General features: G+C 41.1%; 1 protein-coding gene across 1 annotated transcript in view; it reads right to left on the bottom strand.

The window, feature by feature from the left end:
* Positions 1-19,982, bottom strand: part of LOC146000168 (uncharacterized) — a 39,697-nt gene that overhangs the window by 1,440 nt on the left and 18,275 nt on the right. The window contains exons 6-8 of the mRNA XM_083137509.1: positions 15,928-16,752; positions 14,288-14,510; positions 702-921 (exon numbers count right to left, since the gene is read on the bottom strand). Of these exons, the coding sequence (XP_082993635.1) occupies positions 702-921; positions 14,288-14,510; positions 15,928-16,752 (1,268 nt within the window). The remainder of the gene's footprint in view (positions 1-701; positions 922-14,287; positions 14,511-15,927; positions 16,753-19,982) is intronic.

Genomic DNA, 19,982 nt, shown 5'->3' with positions numbered 1-19,982 from the left:
AGAAATGCCTTCTGGTCATAGGAACACGTAGGCACATACATGTTCAAATCCTAATATGTCTTAGTCGCTATTATGTTAGGACCGTTCAAGCTGTGCAAGTTGTGGTTCTTTTCTCCTGATTAGAGCTAATACTACAGAGCGAATTATGGACCTTTCAGACCGAAGTGGCACGCGACAAGCGACACTTGTGACTTAGAAACAAACCCGTAATAATCAATGCAACTTTTCGAACCAAAGAGACGACAGGCTACACGTATCTCTCGGACTTGGGACGGGGCCGTTTTCTCAATGCCATTCATCGTGTCGCCTTGGTCTGTTCTTGCATGAACGGTGAATGCTTGCCTACAGGGAGATTTCACACCGAAGCGATACGCGTCGCACAGGAACGAGCCAATCAAGAGAACGTTTCACAACGTAACGGCATGACAAGTCTGCGTTCGATTGGTGAAATTCCCAAGCGAGGCGTGTCGGTTGTCGTGAAATCTCCCTTCAACTCACCATGTAAAGGTTGAAGAAACAGGTTGGATGACAATCTAAATTGAAGATTACGTATAGTGCCATTCCTTTCAAACAAAAATTAGTTTTGTAATGCATCTATAACTACAAATAAGAGTCTAGTTAAAGAATGAAGATTTATAAAGAGACGTAAATATTATCATTTACGCAGAGAAGAAACGGGAATTTGTGAAGCATGGCAGTACCCGTGATCATAGATGACTCTTTTCAGAACATCCAGAAGGTTGTCCTTGGTTATATTATCGTGCTCGAGTGTAATTCCAATGCCAGTCTGTTCCACCCGACGCATGTTCATTCTTTGATCACCAAAGTGCGGAATTCCTATCAAGGGAACGCCATTGTATGACGCCTCTTGAAGACTCAGCAACCCGCCGTGTGTGATGAACACTTTCACATTTGGATGGCCTGTAATCATAAAAATTGTCAAAGTTAAGATGATTTTGACTCACTGCAGTACATAAACAGGAAGAAGTTCATTTTCAACCCAAACTTTGCCTCCAAAGTCACACTTTATTTAAGTCTGTTGTACCCAATGACTTACTGGCGGCCAGGTGAATGTATCATTAGAATGTGAAATAATGAAAGTGTGTCGAAACATGCAGACACCTGAACAAGAATAATCTCTAGGTTATCTTGTTTACCATAGACTGCATATGAGCAAACGTGGAAATCACTAGCGCCATCAAACGCTTGGACGCAACTTTGTCACAAAACCTAGGACAAGTAACAAGCTTTAGCGATTAGTCCGCGGCCAATCATAAAGTGATTAAATTTCATTAAACTGCATTGTAAAGTGTATTTGAATTTGAATTTTTGGGTACGTCAGCACTTAAAGGTTATTTTGTACCCGTCACGTTATACGGGGTCCCCGCCCGTTACTATAAATAAAATAACTGTAATAACTAAAGCCCGGATTTCTATGTAATTACATATTTTTTCCTTTATATGTACAAGCGTGGAATTAAAATATATTGCCGAATTACGTCAGTAGAGATGTCACAGTGAAGTTTTATATTACATATTTTTACATATTTTACTAAATGTTACATATTCCTAAGATATGAAATATTTTTTAGATAAAACAGTCCTTAAGAGGAAAATCCAATGAACTTTTGGCTTACTAGTTAAAAAAGTATCTTCTCACTTCCCCTCCCCATTTCCAGGTCTAAAAAAATATAGTAACTTAAAAGTGCGATTTACCTTCGTTGTACGTACATAGCAGTTCGTTGATTCGCCGCATCGTAACAATTACATCAAGATTCGACAGTGTTTCAGTTTCCAGTTTGTAACATGGAGCGGCAAGCAACACACAGCGAACGAAGAGAACCAACAATGGAAGGCAGCAAGTACAACGCTGAGAGGCACTTACCTTTCATCCGTACATTGTTGTGATCGTTTTGATTTTTGCAGCCCGCGGCGACAAATCTTGAATGAAGTATTGTTAACTCAACCGTAGAATTTCGTATATGTATTTCGTCGCCTTTTCATTTTAACCATTGGAGTTTTAAGAAGAGCTTGCCTCAGTATTTAAACAGTGTTTTAGCTGTAGAAAGCTGGAATGGCTCCGCCTACCTCCTCGTTATCTCAAAAGTTGCGATCTTGGATAGCAGTCGATGATGCATTTACTACGGATGGTAAAGTTATTTTTTGTCGAGTGTGCGATAAAAAAGTTGGGTGCACTATGAAGTCTCAATTAGATCAACATGTTCGCACTTCACTTCATGTGAAAAACAAACAACTACGGAGTGAAAAGAAGCAAGTTTTACTAACCCAGATGCAAGAGGATTCTTCATTCAGTGTGTTTTACAAGGAAATGTGCGAAGCAATGATTGCAGCAAACATCCCTTGGTATAAAATTCAAGTACCGAAGTTCCGGGATTTTCTGCAAAAATTTTGTGTCCGTAAACTTCCTGACGAGTCAACTCTTCGAAAGCGATATCTTCCACATTCCTACAAAGAAACTTTAGAATCAATTAGGGCAGAAGTAGGCAGTTCCTATGTGTGGATTTCAATCGACGAAACAACTGATGCTTTGGAACGGTATGTAAGTAATTTCATTGTTGGAACGCTAAAAGCTGATTCTCCATCTACACCACATCTCATTGCATGCAAAGTTCTAGAGCGTACTAATCATTCCACTATAGCACGATTTGTGAATGACAGTCTTAAATTGTTGTATCCGGATGGCGTACAAGAAGAGAGAGTTCTTCTCATGTTCACAGACAGTGCGTCATACATGTTAAAAGCTGCTACGGCACTTAAAGTGTTTTATCCTAACTTGATCCACTTTACTTGCTTGGCACATGCTCTCCAACGCATTGCTGAGGAGGTGAGAGGCAATTTCCCGGAAGTCAACCAACTTATTTCTTCCACGAAAAAGGTGTTTCTGAAGGCACCACAACGTGTGCAAGTTTACAAGGAACAATTGCCAGGTGTACCACTTCCTCCGGAACCTATTCTTACTAGATGGGGCACTTGGATCCGGGCAAGTAAGTTTTACAACGAACATTTTGAAGAAGTGAAATCTGTGCTTGACTCATTTTCGGCTGACTCAGCTGTATCGGTACGCACTGCTCAAACTCTCTTCAAGGACACCAAACTTGCTTGCGATATGGCATACATAAACAGCAATTTTGGTTGGATTGATACAAGCATAAGAAAACTTGAAACTGTTGGGCTTCCTCTCCTGGAAGCCATGGATATATATGAGGATGCAAGAAAGATACTGTCTGCTGTTGGAGAAGATGTGGGAGAGAAAGCTCGAAGAAAATTTGACGCAGTGACTGAAAGAAACTCAGGTTACGTCAGCTTATTTACAGTGAGCCGCATTCTCAATGGTGAAACAGTTAACCCTCCCAATGATATTTCTCCCGACCACATTCACCTCCTGAAGTACGCTCCGGTTACTTCTTGTGACGTGGAGAGCAGTTTCTCGGCGTACAAGAACATATTATCTGATCGGCGACAAACATTTACTTCTGAATATTTGGAAATGTACCTGGTAACATATTATAAGTTAAATAATTAAATACAGTGCCTGCCCCAAGATCAAAGGTAACCTGAATTTTTGTAAGTGCTTTTTGAGTGAAAAATTTAGGCAACGAAAATTTACTACTGGACATTTTGAATGGTACCTGGTGACATTGTATATTAAATATTGAATATATTCAAATTGTGGTTAATATTTTTGCTCTATAAGAACATAAAAATACTTAATGTAAGCATTGTAATATTGTAACTTCAATTTTTGTAAGTCTTTTTGAAATAAACATATCCCTTTGTGAGGAAAAAATGTAACAAAAATAGGAAGTAACGTTTGGAATAAATATTTATAGTACATATTTCATTATGAATTTACATATTTGTTACATATTTCAGACATTTTTATTACATATTTATGTACATTATTTAGGGGTTGATATTACATAAAAAATCCGGGCTTTAGTAATAACTAAAATATAAAAACATTCTGACTTCGGTTAAAAGCTGAGCTGTAAAGGTGCACTCAGAATACATCAGGACAAAACACAGGACAACACAAACAGTCTTACAAAGCTTATACAGAGCCTCGTTAGTCTGGAAAATGCAGTCCAGGGTGAACAACGTGGAAGTGAGTTGACAATTGGGTGTACTACGTGGAAGGGAGTTGACAATTGGGTGTACTACGTGGAAGTGATGTTGGCAATTGGGTGTACTACGTGCAAGTGATGTTGGCAATTGGGTGTACTACGTGGAAGTGATGTTGGCAATTGGGTGTACTACGTGGAAGTGAGTTGACAATTGGGTGTACTACGTGGAAGTGATGTTGGCAATTGGGTGTACTACGTGGAAGTGATGTTGGCAATTGGGTGTACTACGTGGAAGTGATGTTGGCAATTGGGTGTACTACGTGGAAGTGATGTTGGCAATTGGGTGTACTACGTGGAAGTGAGTTGACAATTGGGTACACTACGTGGAAGTGATGTTGGCAATTGGGTGTACTACGTGGAAGTGATGTTGGCAATTGGGTGTACTACGTGGAAGTGATGTTGGCAATTGGGTGTACTACGTGGAAGTGATGTTGGCAATTGGGTGTACTACGTGGAAGTGATGTTGGCAATTGGGTGTACTACGTGGAAGTGAGTTGACAATTGGGTGTACTACGTGGAAGTGAGTTGACAATTGGGTACACTACGTGGAAGTGATGTTGGCAATTGGGTGTACTACGTGGAAGTGATTTTGGCAATTGGGTGTACTACGTGGAAGTGAGTTGACAATTGGGTGTACTACGTGGAAGTGATGTTGGCAATTGGGTGTACTACGTGGAAGTGAGTTGACAATTGGGTGTACTACGTGGAAGTGAGTTGACAATTGGGTGTACTACGTGGAAGTGATGTTGGCAATTGGGTGTACTACGTGGAAGTGATTTTGGCAATTGGGTGTACTACGTGGAAGTGAGTTGACAATTGGGTATACTACGTGGAAGTGATGTTGGCAATTGGGTGTACTACGTGGAAGTGATGTTGGCAATTGGGTGTACTACGTGGAAGTGATGTTGGCAATTGGGTGTACTACGTGGAAGTGAGTTGACAATTGGGTGTACTACGTGGAAGTGATGTTGGCAATTGGGTGTACTACGTGGAAGTGATTTTGGCAATTGGGTGTACTACGTAGAAGTGAGTTGACAATTGAGTGTACTACGTGGAAGTGATGTTGGCAATTGGGTGTACTACGTGGAAGTGAGTTGACAATTGGGTGTTCTACGTGGAAGTGATGTTGGCAATTGGGTGTACTACGTGGAAGTGATGTTGGCAATTGGGTGTACTACGTGGAAGTGAGTTGACAATTGGGTGTACTACGTGGAAGTGATGTTGGCAATTGGGTGTACTACGTGGAAGTGATGTTGGCAATTGGGTGTACTACGTGGAAGTGATGTTGGCAATTGGGTGCACTACGTGGAAGTGATGTTGGCAATTGGGTGTACTACGTGGAAGTGATGTTGGCAATTGGGTGTACTACGTGGAAGTGATGTTGGCAATTGGGTGTACTACGTGGAAGTGAGTTGACAATTGGGTGTACTACGTGGAAGTGAGTTGACAATTGGGTGTACTACGTGGAAGTGATGTTGGCAATTGGGTGTACTACGTGGAAGTGATTTTGGCAATTGGGTGTACTACGTGGAAGTGAGTTGACAATTGGGTATACTACGTGGAAGTGATGTTGGCAATTGGGTGTACTACGTGGAAGTGATGTTGGCAATTGGGTGTACTACGTGGAAGTGATGTTGGCAATTGGGTGTACTACGTGGAAGTGAGTTGACAATTGGGTGTACTACGTGGAAGTGATGTTGGCAATTGGGTGTACTACGTGGAAGTGATTTTGGCAATTGGGTGTACTACGTAGAAGTGAGTTGACAATTGAGTGTACTACGTGGAAGTGATGTTGGCAATTGGGTGTACTACGTGGAAGTGAGTTGACAATTGGGTGTTCTACGTGGAAGTGATGTTGGCAATTGGGTGTACTACGTGGAAGTGATGTTGGCAATTGGGTGTACTACGTGGAAGTGAGTTGACAATTGGGTGTACTACGTGGAAGTGATGTTGGCAATTGGGTGTACTACGTGGAAGTGATGTTGGCAATTGGGTGTACTACGTGGAAGTGAGTTGACAATTGGGTGTACTACGTGGAAGTGATGTTGGCAATTGGGTGCACTACGTGGAAGTGATGTTGGCAATTGGGTGTCCTACGTGGAAGTGATGTTGGCAATTGGGTGTACTACGTGGAAGTGATGTTGGCAATTGGGTGTACTACGTGGAAGTGAGTTGACAATTGGGTGTACTACGTGGAAGTGATGTTGGCAATTGGGTGTACTACGTGGAAGTGATGTTGGCAATTGGGTGTACTACGTGGAAGTGAGTTGACAATTGGGTGTACTACGTGGAAGTGATGTTGGCAATTGGGTGTACTACGTGGAAGTGAGTTGACAATTGGGTGTACTACGTGGAAGTGATGTTGGCAATTGGGTGTACTACGTGGAAGTGATGTTGGCAATTGGGTGTACTACGTGGAAGTGAGTTGACAATTAGGTGTACTACGTGGAAGTGATGTTGGAAATTGGGTGTACTACGTGGAAGTGATGTTGGCAATTGGGTGTACTACGTGGAAGTGAGTTGACAATTGGGTGTACTACGTGGAAGTGATGTTGGCAATTGGGTGTACTACGTGGAAGTGAGATGACAATTGGCTGTACTACGTGGAAGTGATGTTGGCAATTGGGTGTACTACGTGGAAGTGATGTTGGCAATTGGGTGTACTACGTGGAAGTGAGTTGACAATTGGGTGTACTACGTGGAAGTGATGTTGGCAATTGGGTGCACTACATGGAAGTGAGTTGACAATTGGGTGTACTACGTGGAAGTGATGTTGGCAATTGGGTGTACTACGTGGAAGTGATTTTGGCAATTGGGTGTACTACGTAGAAGTGAGTTGACAATTGAGTGTACTACGTGGAAGTGATGTTGGCAATTGGGTGTACTACGTGGAAGTGATTTTGGCAATTGGGTGTACTACGTAGAAGTGAGTTGACAATTGAGTGTACTACGTGGAAGTGATGTTGGCAAATGGGTGTACTACGTGGAAGTGAGTTGACAATTGGGTGTTCTACGTGGAAGTGATGTTGGCAATTGGGTGTACTACGTGGAAGTGATGTTGGCAATTGGGTGTACTACGTGGAAGTGATTTTGGCAATTGGGTGTACTACGTAGAAGTGAGTTGACAATTGAGTGTACTACGTGGAAGTGATGTTGGCAATTGGGTGTACTACGTGGAAGTGAGTTGACAATTGGGTGATCTACGTGGAAGTGATGTTGGCAATTGAGTGTACTACGTAGAAGTGATGTTGGCAATTGGGTGTACTACGTGGAAGTGAGTTGACAATTGGGTGTACTACGTGGAAGTGATGTTGGCAATTGGGTGTACTACGTGGAAGTGATGTTGGCAATTGGGTGTACTACGTGGAAGTGATGTTGGCAATTGGGTGCACTACGTGGAAGTGATGTTGGCAATTGGGTGTACTACGTGGAAGTGATGTTGGCAATTGGGTGTACTACGTGGAAGTGATGTTGGCAATTGGGTGTACTACGTGGAAGTGAGTTGACAATTGGGTGTACTACGTGGAAGTGATGTTGGCAATTGGGTGTACTACGTGGAAGTGAGTTGTCAATTGGGTGTACTACGTGGAAGTGAGTTGACAATTGGGTGTACTACGTGGAAGTGATGTTGGCAATTGGGTGTACTACGTGGAAGTGATTTTGGCAATTGGGTGTACTACGTGGAAGTGAGTTGACAATTGGGTATACTACGTGGAAGTGATGTTGGCAATTGGGTGTACTACGTGGAAGTGATGTTGGCAATTGGGTGTACTACGTGGAAGTGATGTTGGCAATTGGGTGTACTACGTGGAAGTGATGTTGGCAATTGGGTGTACTACGTGAAAGTGAGTTGACAATTGGGTGTACTGCGTGGAAGTGATGTTGGCAATTGGGTGTACTACGTGGAAGTGATTTTGGCAATTGGGTGTACTACGTAGAAGTGAGTTGACAATTGAGTGTACTACGTGGAAGTGATGTTGGCAATTGGGTGTACTACGTGGAAGTGAGTTGACAATTGGGTGTTCTACGTGGAAGTGATGTTGGCAATTGGGTGTACTACGTGGAAGTGATGTTGGCAATTGGGTGTACTACGTGGAAGTGAGTTGACAATTGGGTGTACTACGTGGAAGTGAGTTGACAATTGGGTGTACTACGTGGAAGTGAGTTGACAATTGGGTGTACTACGTGAAAGTGATGTTGGCAATTGGGTGTACTACGTGGAAGTGATGTTGGCAATTGGGTGTACTACGTGGAAGTGAGTTGACAATTGGGTGTACTACGTGGAAGTGATGTTGGCAATTGGGTGCACTACGTGGAAGTGATGTTGGCAATTGGGTGTCCTACGTGGAAGTGATGTTGGCAATTGGGTGTACTACGTGGAAGTGATGTTGGCAATTGGGTGTACTACGTGGAAGTGAGTTGACAATTGGGTGTACTACGTGGAAGTGATGTTGGCAATTGGGTGTACTACGTGGAAGTGATGTTGGCAATTGGGTGTACTACGTGGAAGTGAGTTGACAATTGGGTGTACTACGTGGAAGTGATGTTGGCAATTGGGTGTACTACGTGGAAGTGAGTTGACAATTGGGTGTACTACGTGGAAGTGATGTTGGCAATTGGGTGTACTACGTGGAAGTGATGTTGGCAATTGGGTGTACTACGTGGAAGTGAGTTGACAATTAGGTGTACTACGTGGAAGTGATGTTGGAAATTGGGTGTACTACGTGGAAGTGATGTTGGCAATTGGGTGTACTACTTGGAAGTGAGTTGACAATTGGGTGTACTACGTGGAAGTGATGTTGGCAATTGGGTGTACTACGTGGAAGTGAGATGACAATTGGCTGTACTACGTGGAAGTGATGTTGGCAATTGGGTGTACTACGTGGAAGTGATGTTGGCAATTGGGTGTACTACGTGGAAGTGAGTTGACAATTGGGTGTACTACGTGGAAGTGATGTTGGCAATTGGGTGCACTACATGGAAGTGAGTTGACAATTGGGTGTACTACGTGGAAGTGATGTTGGCAATTGGGTGTACTACGTGGAAGTGATTTTGGCAATTGGGTGTACTACGTAGAAGTGAGTTGACAATTGAGTGTACTACGTGGAAGTGGTGTTGGCAATTGGGTGTACTACGTGGAAGTGATTTTAGCAATTGGGTGTACTACGTAGAAGTGAGTTGACAATTGAGTGTACTACGTGGAAGTGATGTTGGCAATTGGGTGTACTACGTGGAAGTGAGTTGACAATTGGGTGTTCTACGTGGAAGTGATGTTGGCAATTGGGTGTACTACGTGGAAGTGATGTTGGCAATTGGGTGTACTACGTGGAAGTGATTTTGGCAATTGGGTGTACTACGTAGAAGTGAGTTGACAATTGAGTGTACTACGTGGAAGTGATGTTGGCAATTGGGTGTACTACGTGGAAGTGAGTTGACAATTGGGTGTTCTACGTGGAAGTGATGTTGGCAATTGGGTGTACTACGTGGAAGTGATGTTGGCAATTGGGTGTACTACGTGGAAGTGAGTTGACAATTGGGTGTACTACGTGGAAGTGATGTTGGCAATTGGGTGTACTACGTGGAAGTGATGTTGGCAATTGGGTGTACTACGTGGAAGTGATGTTGGCAATTGGGTGCACTACGTGGAAGTGATGTTGGCAATTGGGTGTACTACGTGGAAGTGATGTTGGCAATTGGGTGTACTACGTGGAAGTGATGTTGGCAATTGGGTGTACTACGTGGAAGTGAGTTGACAATTGGGTGTACTACGTGGAAGTGATGTTGGCAATTGGGTGTACTACGTGGAAGTGAGTTGACAATTGGGTGTACTACGTGGAAGTGAGTTGACAATTGGGTGTACTACGTGGAAGTGATGTTGGCAATTGGGTGTACTACGTGGAAGTGATTTTGGCAATTGGGTGTACTACGTGGAAGTGAGTTGACAATTGGGTATACTACGTGGAAGTGATGTTGGCAATTGGGTGTACTACGTGGAAGTGATGTTGGCAATTGGGTGTACTACGTGGAAGTGATGTTGGCAATTGGGTGTACTACGTGAAAGTTAGTTGACAATTGGGTGTACTACGTGGAAGTGATGTTGGCAATTGGGTGTACTACGTGGAAGTGATTTTGGCAATTGGGTGTACTACGTAGAAGTGAGTTGACAATTGAGTGTACTACGTGGAAGTGATGTTGGCAATTGGGTGTACTACGTGGAAGTGAGTTGACAATTGGGTGTTCTACGTGGAAGTGATGTTGGCAATTGGGTGTACTACGTGGAAGTGATGTTGGCAATTGGGTGTACTACTTGGAAGTGAGTTGACAATTGGGTGTACTACGTGGAAGTGATGTTGGCAATTGGGTGTACTACGTGGAAGTGATGTTGGCAATTGGGTGTACTACGTGGAAGTGAGTTGACAATTGGGTGTACTACGTGGAAGTGATGTTGGCAATTGGGTGTACTACGTGGAAGTGATATTGGCAATTGGGTGTCCTACGTGGAAGTGATGTTGGCAATTGGGTGTACTACGTGGAAGTGATGTTGGCAATTGGGTGTACTACGTGGAAGTGAGTTGACAATTGGGTGTACTACGTGGAAGTGATGTTGGCAATTGGGTGTACTACGTGGAAGTGATGTTGGCAATTGGGTGTACTACGTGGAAGTGAGTTGACAATTGGGTGTACTACGTGTAAGTGATGTTGGCAATTAAGTGTACTACGTGGAAGTGAGTTGACAATTGGGTGTACTACGTGGAAGTGATGTTGGCAATTGGGTGTACTACGTGGAAGTGATGTTGGCAATTGGGTGTACTACGTGGAAGTGAGTTGACAATTAGGTGTACTACGTGGAAGTGATGTTGGAAATTGGGTGTACTACGTGGAAGTGAGTTGACAATTGGGTGTACTACGTGGAAGTGATGTTGGCAATTGGGTGTACTACGTGGAAGTGATGTTGGCAATTGGGTGTACTACGTGGAAGTGATGTTGGTTATTGGGTGTACTACGTGGAAGTGATGTTGGGAATTGGGTGTACTACGTGGAAGTGAGTTGACAATTGGGTGTACTACGTGGAAGTGATGTTGGCAATTGGGTGTACTACGTGGAAGAGATGTTGGCAATTGGGTGTACTACGTGGAAGTGATGTTGGCAATTGGGTGTACTACGTGGAAGCGATGTTGGCAATTGGGTGTACTACGTGGAAGTGAGTTGACAATTGGGTGTACTACGTGGAAGTGATGTTGGCAATTGGGTGTACTACGTGGAAGTGATGTTGGCAATTGGGTGTACTACGTGGAAGTGAGGTTGGCAATTGGGTGCACTACATGGAAGTGAGTTGACAATTGGGTGTACTACGTGGAAGTGATGTTGGCAATTGGGTGTACTACGTGGAAGTGAGTTGACAATTGGGTGTACTACGTGTAAGTGATGTTGGCAATTAAGTGTACTACGTGGAAGTGAGTTGACAATTGGGTGTACTACGTGGAAGTGATGTTGGCAATTGGGTGTACTACGTGGAAGTGAGATGACAATTGGCTGTACTACGTGGAAGTGATGTTGGCAATTGGGTGTACTACGTGGAAGTGATGTTGGCAATTGGGTGTACTACGTGGAAGTGAGTTGACAATTGGGTGTACTACGTGGAAGTGATGTTGGCAATTGGGTGTACTACGTGGAAGTGATGTTGGCAATTGGGTGTACTACGTGGAAGTGATGTTGGTTATTGGGTGTACTACGTGGAAGTGATGTTGGGAATTGGGTGTACTACGTGGAAGTGAGTTGACAATTGGGTGTACTACGTGGAAGTGATGTTGGCAATTGGGTGTACTACGTGGAAGAGATGTTGGCAATTGGGTGTACTACGTGGAAGTGATGTTGGCAATTGGGTGTACTACGTGGAAGCGATGTTGGCAATTGGGTGTACTACGTGGAAGTGAGTTGACAATTGGGTGTACTACGTGGAAGTGATGTTGGCAATTGGGTGTACTACGTGGAAGTGATGTTGGCAATTGGGTGTACTACGTGGAAGTGAGGTTGGCAATTGGGTGCACTACATGGAAGTGAGTTGACAATTGGGTGTACTACGTGGAAGTGATGTTGGCAATTGGGTGCACTACGTGGAAGTGAGGTTGGCAATTGGGTGTACTACGTGGAAGTGAGTTGACAATTGGGTGTACTACGTGGAAGTGATGTTGACAATTGGGTGCACTACATGGAAGTGAGTTGACAATTGGGTGTACTACGTGGAAGTGAGTTGACAATTGGGTGCACTACATGGAAGTGAGTTGACAATTGGGTGTACTACGTGGAAGTGATGTTGGCAATTGGGTGCACTACGTGGAAGTGAGGTTGGCAATTGGGTGTACTACGTGGAAGTGAGTTGACAATTGGGTGTACTACGTGGAAGTGAGTTGACAATTAGGTGCACTACATGGAAGTGAGTTGACAATTGGGTGCACTAAGTGGAAGCGAGGTTGGCAATTGGGTGCACTACATGGAAGTGAGTTGACAATTGGGTGTACTACGTGGAAGTGATGTTGGCAATTGGGTGCACTACGTGGAAGTGAGGTTGGCAATTGGGTGTACTACGTGGAAGTGAGTTGACAATTGGGTGCACTACATGGAAGTGAGTTGACAATTGGGTGCAGTACATGGAAGTGAGTTGACAATTGGGTGTACTACGTGGAAGTGATGTTGGCAATTGGGTGTACTACGTGGAAGTGAGTTGACAATTGGGTGTACTACGTGGAAGTGATGTTGGCAATTGGTTGCACTACGTGGAAGTGAGGTTGGCAATTGGGTGCACTACATGGAAGTGAGTTGACAATTGGGTGCACTACATAGAAGTGAGTTGACAATTGGGTGTACTACGTGGAAGTGATGTTGGCAATTGGGTGTACTACGTGGGAGTGAGTTGACAATTGGGTGTACTACGTGGAAGTGATGTTGGCAATTGGGTGTACTACGTGGAAGTGAGTTGACAATTGGGTGTACTACGTGGAAGTGATGTTGGCAATTGGGTGTACTACGTGGAAGTGAGTTGACAATTGGGTGTACTACGTGGAAGTGATGTTAGCAATTGGGTGTACTACGTGGAAGTGAGTTGACAATTGGGTGTACTTCGTGGAAGTGATGTTGGCAATTGGGTGTACTACGTGGAAGTGAGTTGACAATTGGGTGTACTACGTGGAAGTGATGTTGGCAATTGGGTGTACTACGTGGAAGTGAGTTGACAATTGGGTGTACTACGTGGAAGTGATGTTGGCAATTGGGTGCACTACGTGGAAGTGAGGTTGACAATTGGGTGTACTACGTGGAAGTGAGGTTAACTTTCGGGTGTACTACGTGGAAGTGAGGTTCACAATTGGGTGTACTACGTGGAAGGATCACCCCTTACACCCCTGTATTGTTTGTATTTGTGTTTAAATTGTAAAACAATATTTAAACAAAAACTTTCGTATTGCTCATTTTAAACACCAGGCAATAGTTTTTATATCATGTTACGCACAATAAGTGTCCGTCAGTATTTTAAATTTATTTGAAGCCCGAAATGGGTTAATTTTCCTTATAAAAAGGAAATCAACTCAGGAAATGTACATTTGTGTACGCGATTAAGTGTGTTCAGCTGTCTGATATTTTTTCTATTTTCATAGTGTAACACTAACACATACATTTCCTATTTCATGGATTAATTCACCTTTCACCGTCATCATGTTGTCACGAAAAAAAACTTCTATATTTCTCTATATATTTCTAATAACCTTGTATCATTTTTCTCTCATAGGCTATCGATAATCATTCAAAAAACTAACGGGAATATGCAAGATATCTCAAACGACAAGAGGAACGGGAAAAGAGGGGTAGAGATTGCGTTTCTATGCATAACGGAAACACGGACATTTTGTTTTTATTGTGTCCGTAAATTACAACATTCCAATAGTATGCCAATAGCCAAAGAGATAGTGTGGCCTCCTAAGCGAATTATTTTTGTTTCCTTTACAATAATATTTCTTGTTTTGGCAATGAGATCAAAGATTATTCTTGTTTCTAAAAACTTATTGAAATAATATCCTTTAAATTTTGGAGCTTCTGGATGAAATACAAATATTGTGCTGCAAACTTTAAATACGATGTCATTGATTTACCTAGAATGTCCTTTTGAGGAAGCCACTTTCTGATCTCGACATTCTTCGGCTGATCTGGCAAATGTTCTGACTCAAATTTCCAGAGAACCTTCTGCCGAATTTCTCCAAAGGCTTCCAGAAACGCTCGACGTGTAACTTCTGGAAGTTGATCGCTTCTGAGATTGGAGCCAAGGCTAAAGTACACGACGCCATCTTTCGCTTCGTCCAGGAATTTCTGAAGATCCTGAAAAGAGCAGTGCAAATCAGCTCATCAATAAGTCATCCTTTTTGTGAACAATGAACATAGATCATTGATTTGCTGTTTTCTTCGACGTTGGATTGGTCCTTTGCACAGTATTTGAGTTGATGGACATTACAGAAAAAAGTAAGAGAGAAATTATACACAAAAGTTTTACTTCAAGAATTAAAAACAAAAATTCAAAATAAGATTTTAGTGAGTGGTATAACGGGAAAAGAGAATGCTGTTGCGGAAGAGTACTTGCAAATTACAAAACTCTGAATAAGAATTTTCGTTGAATTTATGATTTACTGAAGGACACCACAACAAGTGGCTGTACCTAGGTACTACTGAGTAATAAGTTAAATAATGTGAAATTTGAGCTACTTTGATTTATTTTGAAAGGTTTTTACTGTGGTCGCTTTCTAGAATTTTTGGAACAAAGTTCAACGGTCGCGTCTCCAATGTATATCCACTAGATTCTGGGGCATTGATGTGTAAGATTTCAAGCAGATCTCTCTTGGAAAGGAGTCTCAGGACTGGTAAGAAAAAAAAGAACGATGGAAAGAAAAAAGCTGATCACAAACGCTGTTGATCTTGGAGTTATGACAATGCATAGCCATGTCCCAGATGAGCGAATGGTACTCTAGGATGGAGACACAAATGTTTCAAGAATATGGAAAGTGCTTTTGGATTACACGTTTGAATTGCGTTTTCCTGTTCTGGTTGAAATATAATTTTCGAAAGGCAGAGTCGATAGGATACCAAGATCTCGGTGTTGTGCTTCCTTTATTAGAGGGAGGTCATTAAGTGTATAATTTCGTTCAAGAGTGTTTTGTTTCAAAGAAATTGTTATGTAACAACATGTAGAAGGTTTAAGGACAGTTTTCACAAGATAATCTGTTTATGTCATATTGGAAAAGATATGTGTCTTTAGTTCTCTTATGAATGTTGAACATTTTCTATGCGTGTTTCTTAGGCATCGACATTTTATGACTCTCCATTGATTTTGAAGGTTTTTCTCATTGTAGTTAGGTAGGGACTTGATCATGATTGTTATCTCTTTTTATTCGCCTGAATCGAAGAAGACTTTATCAGAGCTCTCCATCAGATAATAATTCCGAACAAATCTTAGGGAACAAACCAAAACCAAAAAAGGTATCAACTCACTACAGGGTCTCTAAGACGCTTCTATTTTGGCCATGGGTACTTATGTTCATTGGTGGAATCCTATGCATCCATCTTCGTTACATGTCTAATGGTAGAAGCCGTGACTTGTCTAATTCTGATTTTGTAACTTTCATGTGACTCTTCATTATTTCACTTCATGATCCGAAGTTTACTTTCGATGAACGTGTTTACATTGGGCAATTTGTGTAACGAGATTATAACGACTAAGAAAATACTACATTAACCTTCTTACCTGTGGTAATTTGCCTGGTGGCTTGACGTGCATTCCTCCAGCTTCAATCATACTTGGAACATTCGGTCTCGGGTAATTCAAGACAAAGTGACTGTTCACTATCACCAAACTCGTGTTCCTCTCGATGTCTTCCAAAGGTGGTATTGAATTTCCAAAGTACTCCCGGGCTATCCTGTTCTGCTCCTTCATGAAGTACAAATCACGTATAATATCCAGTCCCAATGTGGATACCATGTTTGTCAGTCTTTCCAAGAAAGACATACGACTTGAAAATGGCGACATAAAGTGTGGGTTGCAAGAATACATGTCGGGGTTTGCCACGAGTCTGTGTCCCCAAGGCGGTGACTGTGTAGAACTGAGGGCGATTACTGGAGCTGAAAATTTGTGAACGAATCCAAGAAAACACTCGTTGAAGAACACTTCTATCAAGATGAGGTCAAACTTCTCATCTGAGTGAATCAGCTCCTGTACTTGAGGAGAACCGAGTTCGACCTCACAGAAGTGATTCCCCATTTTCCACATCGCAAACGTCATTTGCCACAATGACATGCTCTTGAGATTCTCAATATCAATTCCCAGTGATAAATGTTCGTATGTGAAAGCAATGCTGATGTCTTTATAGTTGGGTACCGGTGTCTTGAGTGGATGGCTAGTGACCACAGTTAGTTCATGTCCTCGAGCTGCGAGTTCCCTGGTCAAAGTCTGAAAGACAACGTTGTGGCTAGCTGAGGGCATCGGGAACAACGCCAGTATCTTGGCTGATGACGTATATTCGACGCCGCACATGAGGAGTAATGGTAGAATGCAATGCCAAAAAGTTCCCATCTGCAAAATGAATGACCATTAATATATCCATCAGCACGTAACGACATCTTTAATTAGATCTTGAGGTTAAAATGTTAGTGCACTATTGTCGATTAATATGTGAGACAAGGGTATGGATTAAAATTCAAAACATTGTTCTTTCTAGGATGACATTAAGAACACTTGAGAGTAATACAATCTTGCATTTAGTGAGAGTTTGCAACTAGCGTCAGATTCATCTATTTGGAACTTACTGAATTTAAATAAGACACCTTTGTGTTTGTAAAGTTCTAATATAATAATAATGTTATTTACGAAGATTGAGCCGCTAATCTACTACCTAACACTTGTTACAGAGACATAGATACGAACACTCATACTTGTAGGAAAATTAGGATACATATAATACAGAAAAACAAGCATTGAAGACATGTTCAAGAGATAAACAAACATCAAATTTCACATAAATTCACATATGTACACATATAGCAGTAGTAATATTATACTAATTACAATGGCATTTATATATCGTATATGGGGAAACGAATGACATAAAACTATTTATACTAAAGAGAAACAAATATATTAGTTAACATAATCTACTTTGAAGCATAAACGAAGTGAAGTATATAAATGGTAATATGAAATACAATCTAATAATGACTTGTAATTCATTCCTTGCTTTAAGAGCTAATATAGAAAATGATAAGCTGTAGTGATGGCGAATGGATATTTAGTTGCGACGAAATCGGTATTCATGAATCTTACTGAAAGTATGTACATTTCATGCAAGTACACAAATTGACCTTCAGTTTGAAAAAAAATGTACAAAAGTAGATAGCACAGTATCCTGTTATTAGTCATGGTGAAAATACTAGTACTATTCATTTGTGAGAAGGAGAATGTGGTTTCGTTTGGAACTGGTCAGGCCAAAAAAAATGTAGCTTATGCATTTTGCGTAATTATAATTATTCTGCTGAGTTCTTCTATCAAGTTTAGGTCCATATGATATCAGAGTAATATAAATAATTTGGAGTTCCCTGTACTGTGTACTGTTACTCATGGACATGGGTAACTTTCAAAGTCGGATATACTCACAGTGTGAATAATATAACACAGAGGCAGAAATTCGCACAGAAGTATAGGTAAAATATTATCAAGTGTTTGAAGTTTATATCTGGAATATGTAATTTTAAAAAGCTTCTCATGGTGTATTCATGGTACCGTGCTCATGCATGGGGAACTTTACCTTTACCTATATGAATGAGTTTGTGTTTTACGCCTCTTTCCAATTTCTTTACCGCAAGGTAGAAACCGAATATTGTGTTTAAAAGTTTTAGTGTACTCCGGATATAAACCTCGAATATTTTACCTATACGTATTTTCGTACAGTTTGCAGATTTCTAGAGATAAATTAAATTTTACAAAATATTTCGTAAAACGGTATAAAAGTCAGTAAGGAACCAATCTAAAGTACTCGTCGAATAGGGTTTATGAAAAATATTCCAGACACAAACCTCGACCATTTTATAATATTTTGCCCATATTTTTACCTCAAGTGTTTCGATAAATTTTACTCACACCTCGAATATTTCTTGTGCAATTCAAAAATTCGTAGAGGTACAAGAACTGCGTTATATGTCTCTTGAATCCCAAGCAAAACTATAGATAATTTTTTAGCTCAACCCATTAACCTTGATACCTTTCAATTTGATCCGTTTTATCCAAATATTCTGCAGTTGCAAAGCTGTCACTGTTGTAGATCTACTCTCCCAAATTAAATTTAGAAGTCTGACAACTAGAACTAGACAAAGAACGATATTTGTTGTCCTAAGCTGACTATATCTGACGTATATACATTCGCCAGTATGGAGGCAACTGTTAGGAATAAACTTTGTCCGGTCATAAATGTTTATAATTTGTCAGTGCATGGATGATAAAGGACAAGAGTTCATGCTTGTATTTTTTCTCATTTCTAGGTCGTTTTTCTTAAAGTTAATCGCGACGCAGAGTATGATTAGACAGAAATAAAATTTATGGGGTTCAGTCAGGAGGGGTCAGTGGCGCGTCCCCCCTCTATAATAGTACAAGGAAAGTTTTTTTAAATCGTAATTTCAGAATTGAATGTTTGTTGAAACTTTTCAGAAGCATTTTGAAATATTTGATTGAACTCTTCATCTGAAATCTCCGGAAGTCTCTGAAGCAGTTCCGTGAAGGCTCTTGGGTTAAGAAAGAGCAGAGACTAAATTCTGAAGAGGGTTCTAAATAATTTGACAACCGCATAGTAAAACTGAAAACCTTTTCACAGAAAAAGAGTGCAAAAAAGTCCCCTTTTCAACTGCGGCTAGAATATCACGTGCTTGGAATAGTTCACCCGGACAACTCCACTTAACTAACAAGGTTGAAGAAATTTAACAAAAACATGAAGTGAATCATGTTTTTCTAGAAATCGAGTTTCACACACTAACAATAGTTTGTTCTTACTGTCTTGTACACAATGCAATATATTTGTTTTTAGTATTTCACCTTTGCATGTATTATTTGTTTAAAAAAACATAAACTTCACTTTCTGTACCAAAACTCTATCTCACTGAAGTCAGATTTTCAGCTGGTGTCACTACCCAGTGTAGTGGGTGTTATTTTCAGAATCCACAAACCGGGCACACAGAGAGAATTTTTATACCTGCCACATTAACTGTCTCATCGGAAGAAATATTGGAACATTTCGTGGCTCCCCAGGGCACTGCGGCGCCCACTTTGGGTTGAATTTGTATCTTTAAGTCCACTTTATGCACAGTAAGGCTAATTGGGACTGGACCTACAGTTTAAAGTGGAATTCGAACCCCTTGATTATAAGGCAGTGACGGAACACTTTGGGAACCACTGACATATACTCAATATTTCTCTTTGGCTATAATTTATAACACATTAAAATCATTTCCCAGCTTTATATGTAAATAATACATGTTACAGTTTCAGAGAGATTTATACGGAGAAAAATACTTAAGAAGTGCGAAGTCATTAAACTCAAGTGTATTCAGTTTCGTTTTCTTTTCTTTTTTTCATCTTTGCACGCATTGTGTTCATTGTAGAGTTTTATTTTTTGTAGTTTACAGTTAGAAGAATATAATGATGTTACATTTGACGAAAACACACGCTCCCTTCATCAAACATTATTCAAACTAAAAATAAATGTCCGATTAAGGGAGCGTGTGCTCTCCGGAAACGAAACATCAAAAGTGTGTTTCTAT

The sequence above is a fragment of the Lepisma saccharinum genome, chromosome 16 (genome assembly GCF_977018435.1).
Source record: "Lepisma saccharinum chromosome 16, izLepSacc3.1, whole genome shotgun sequence".
NCBI classification, from domain to species: Eukaryota; Metazoa; Arthropoda; class Insecta; order Zygentoma; family Lepismatidae; genus Lepisma; species Lepisma saccharinum.
The sequence above is the reverse complement of the archived record's forward strand: the minus strand, read 5'-3'. Positions and strand labels throughout refer to the sequence as shown.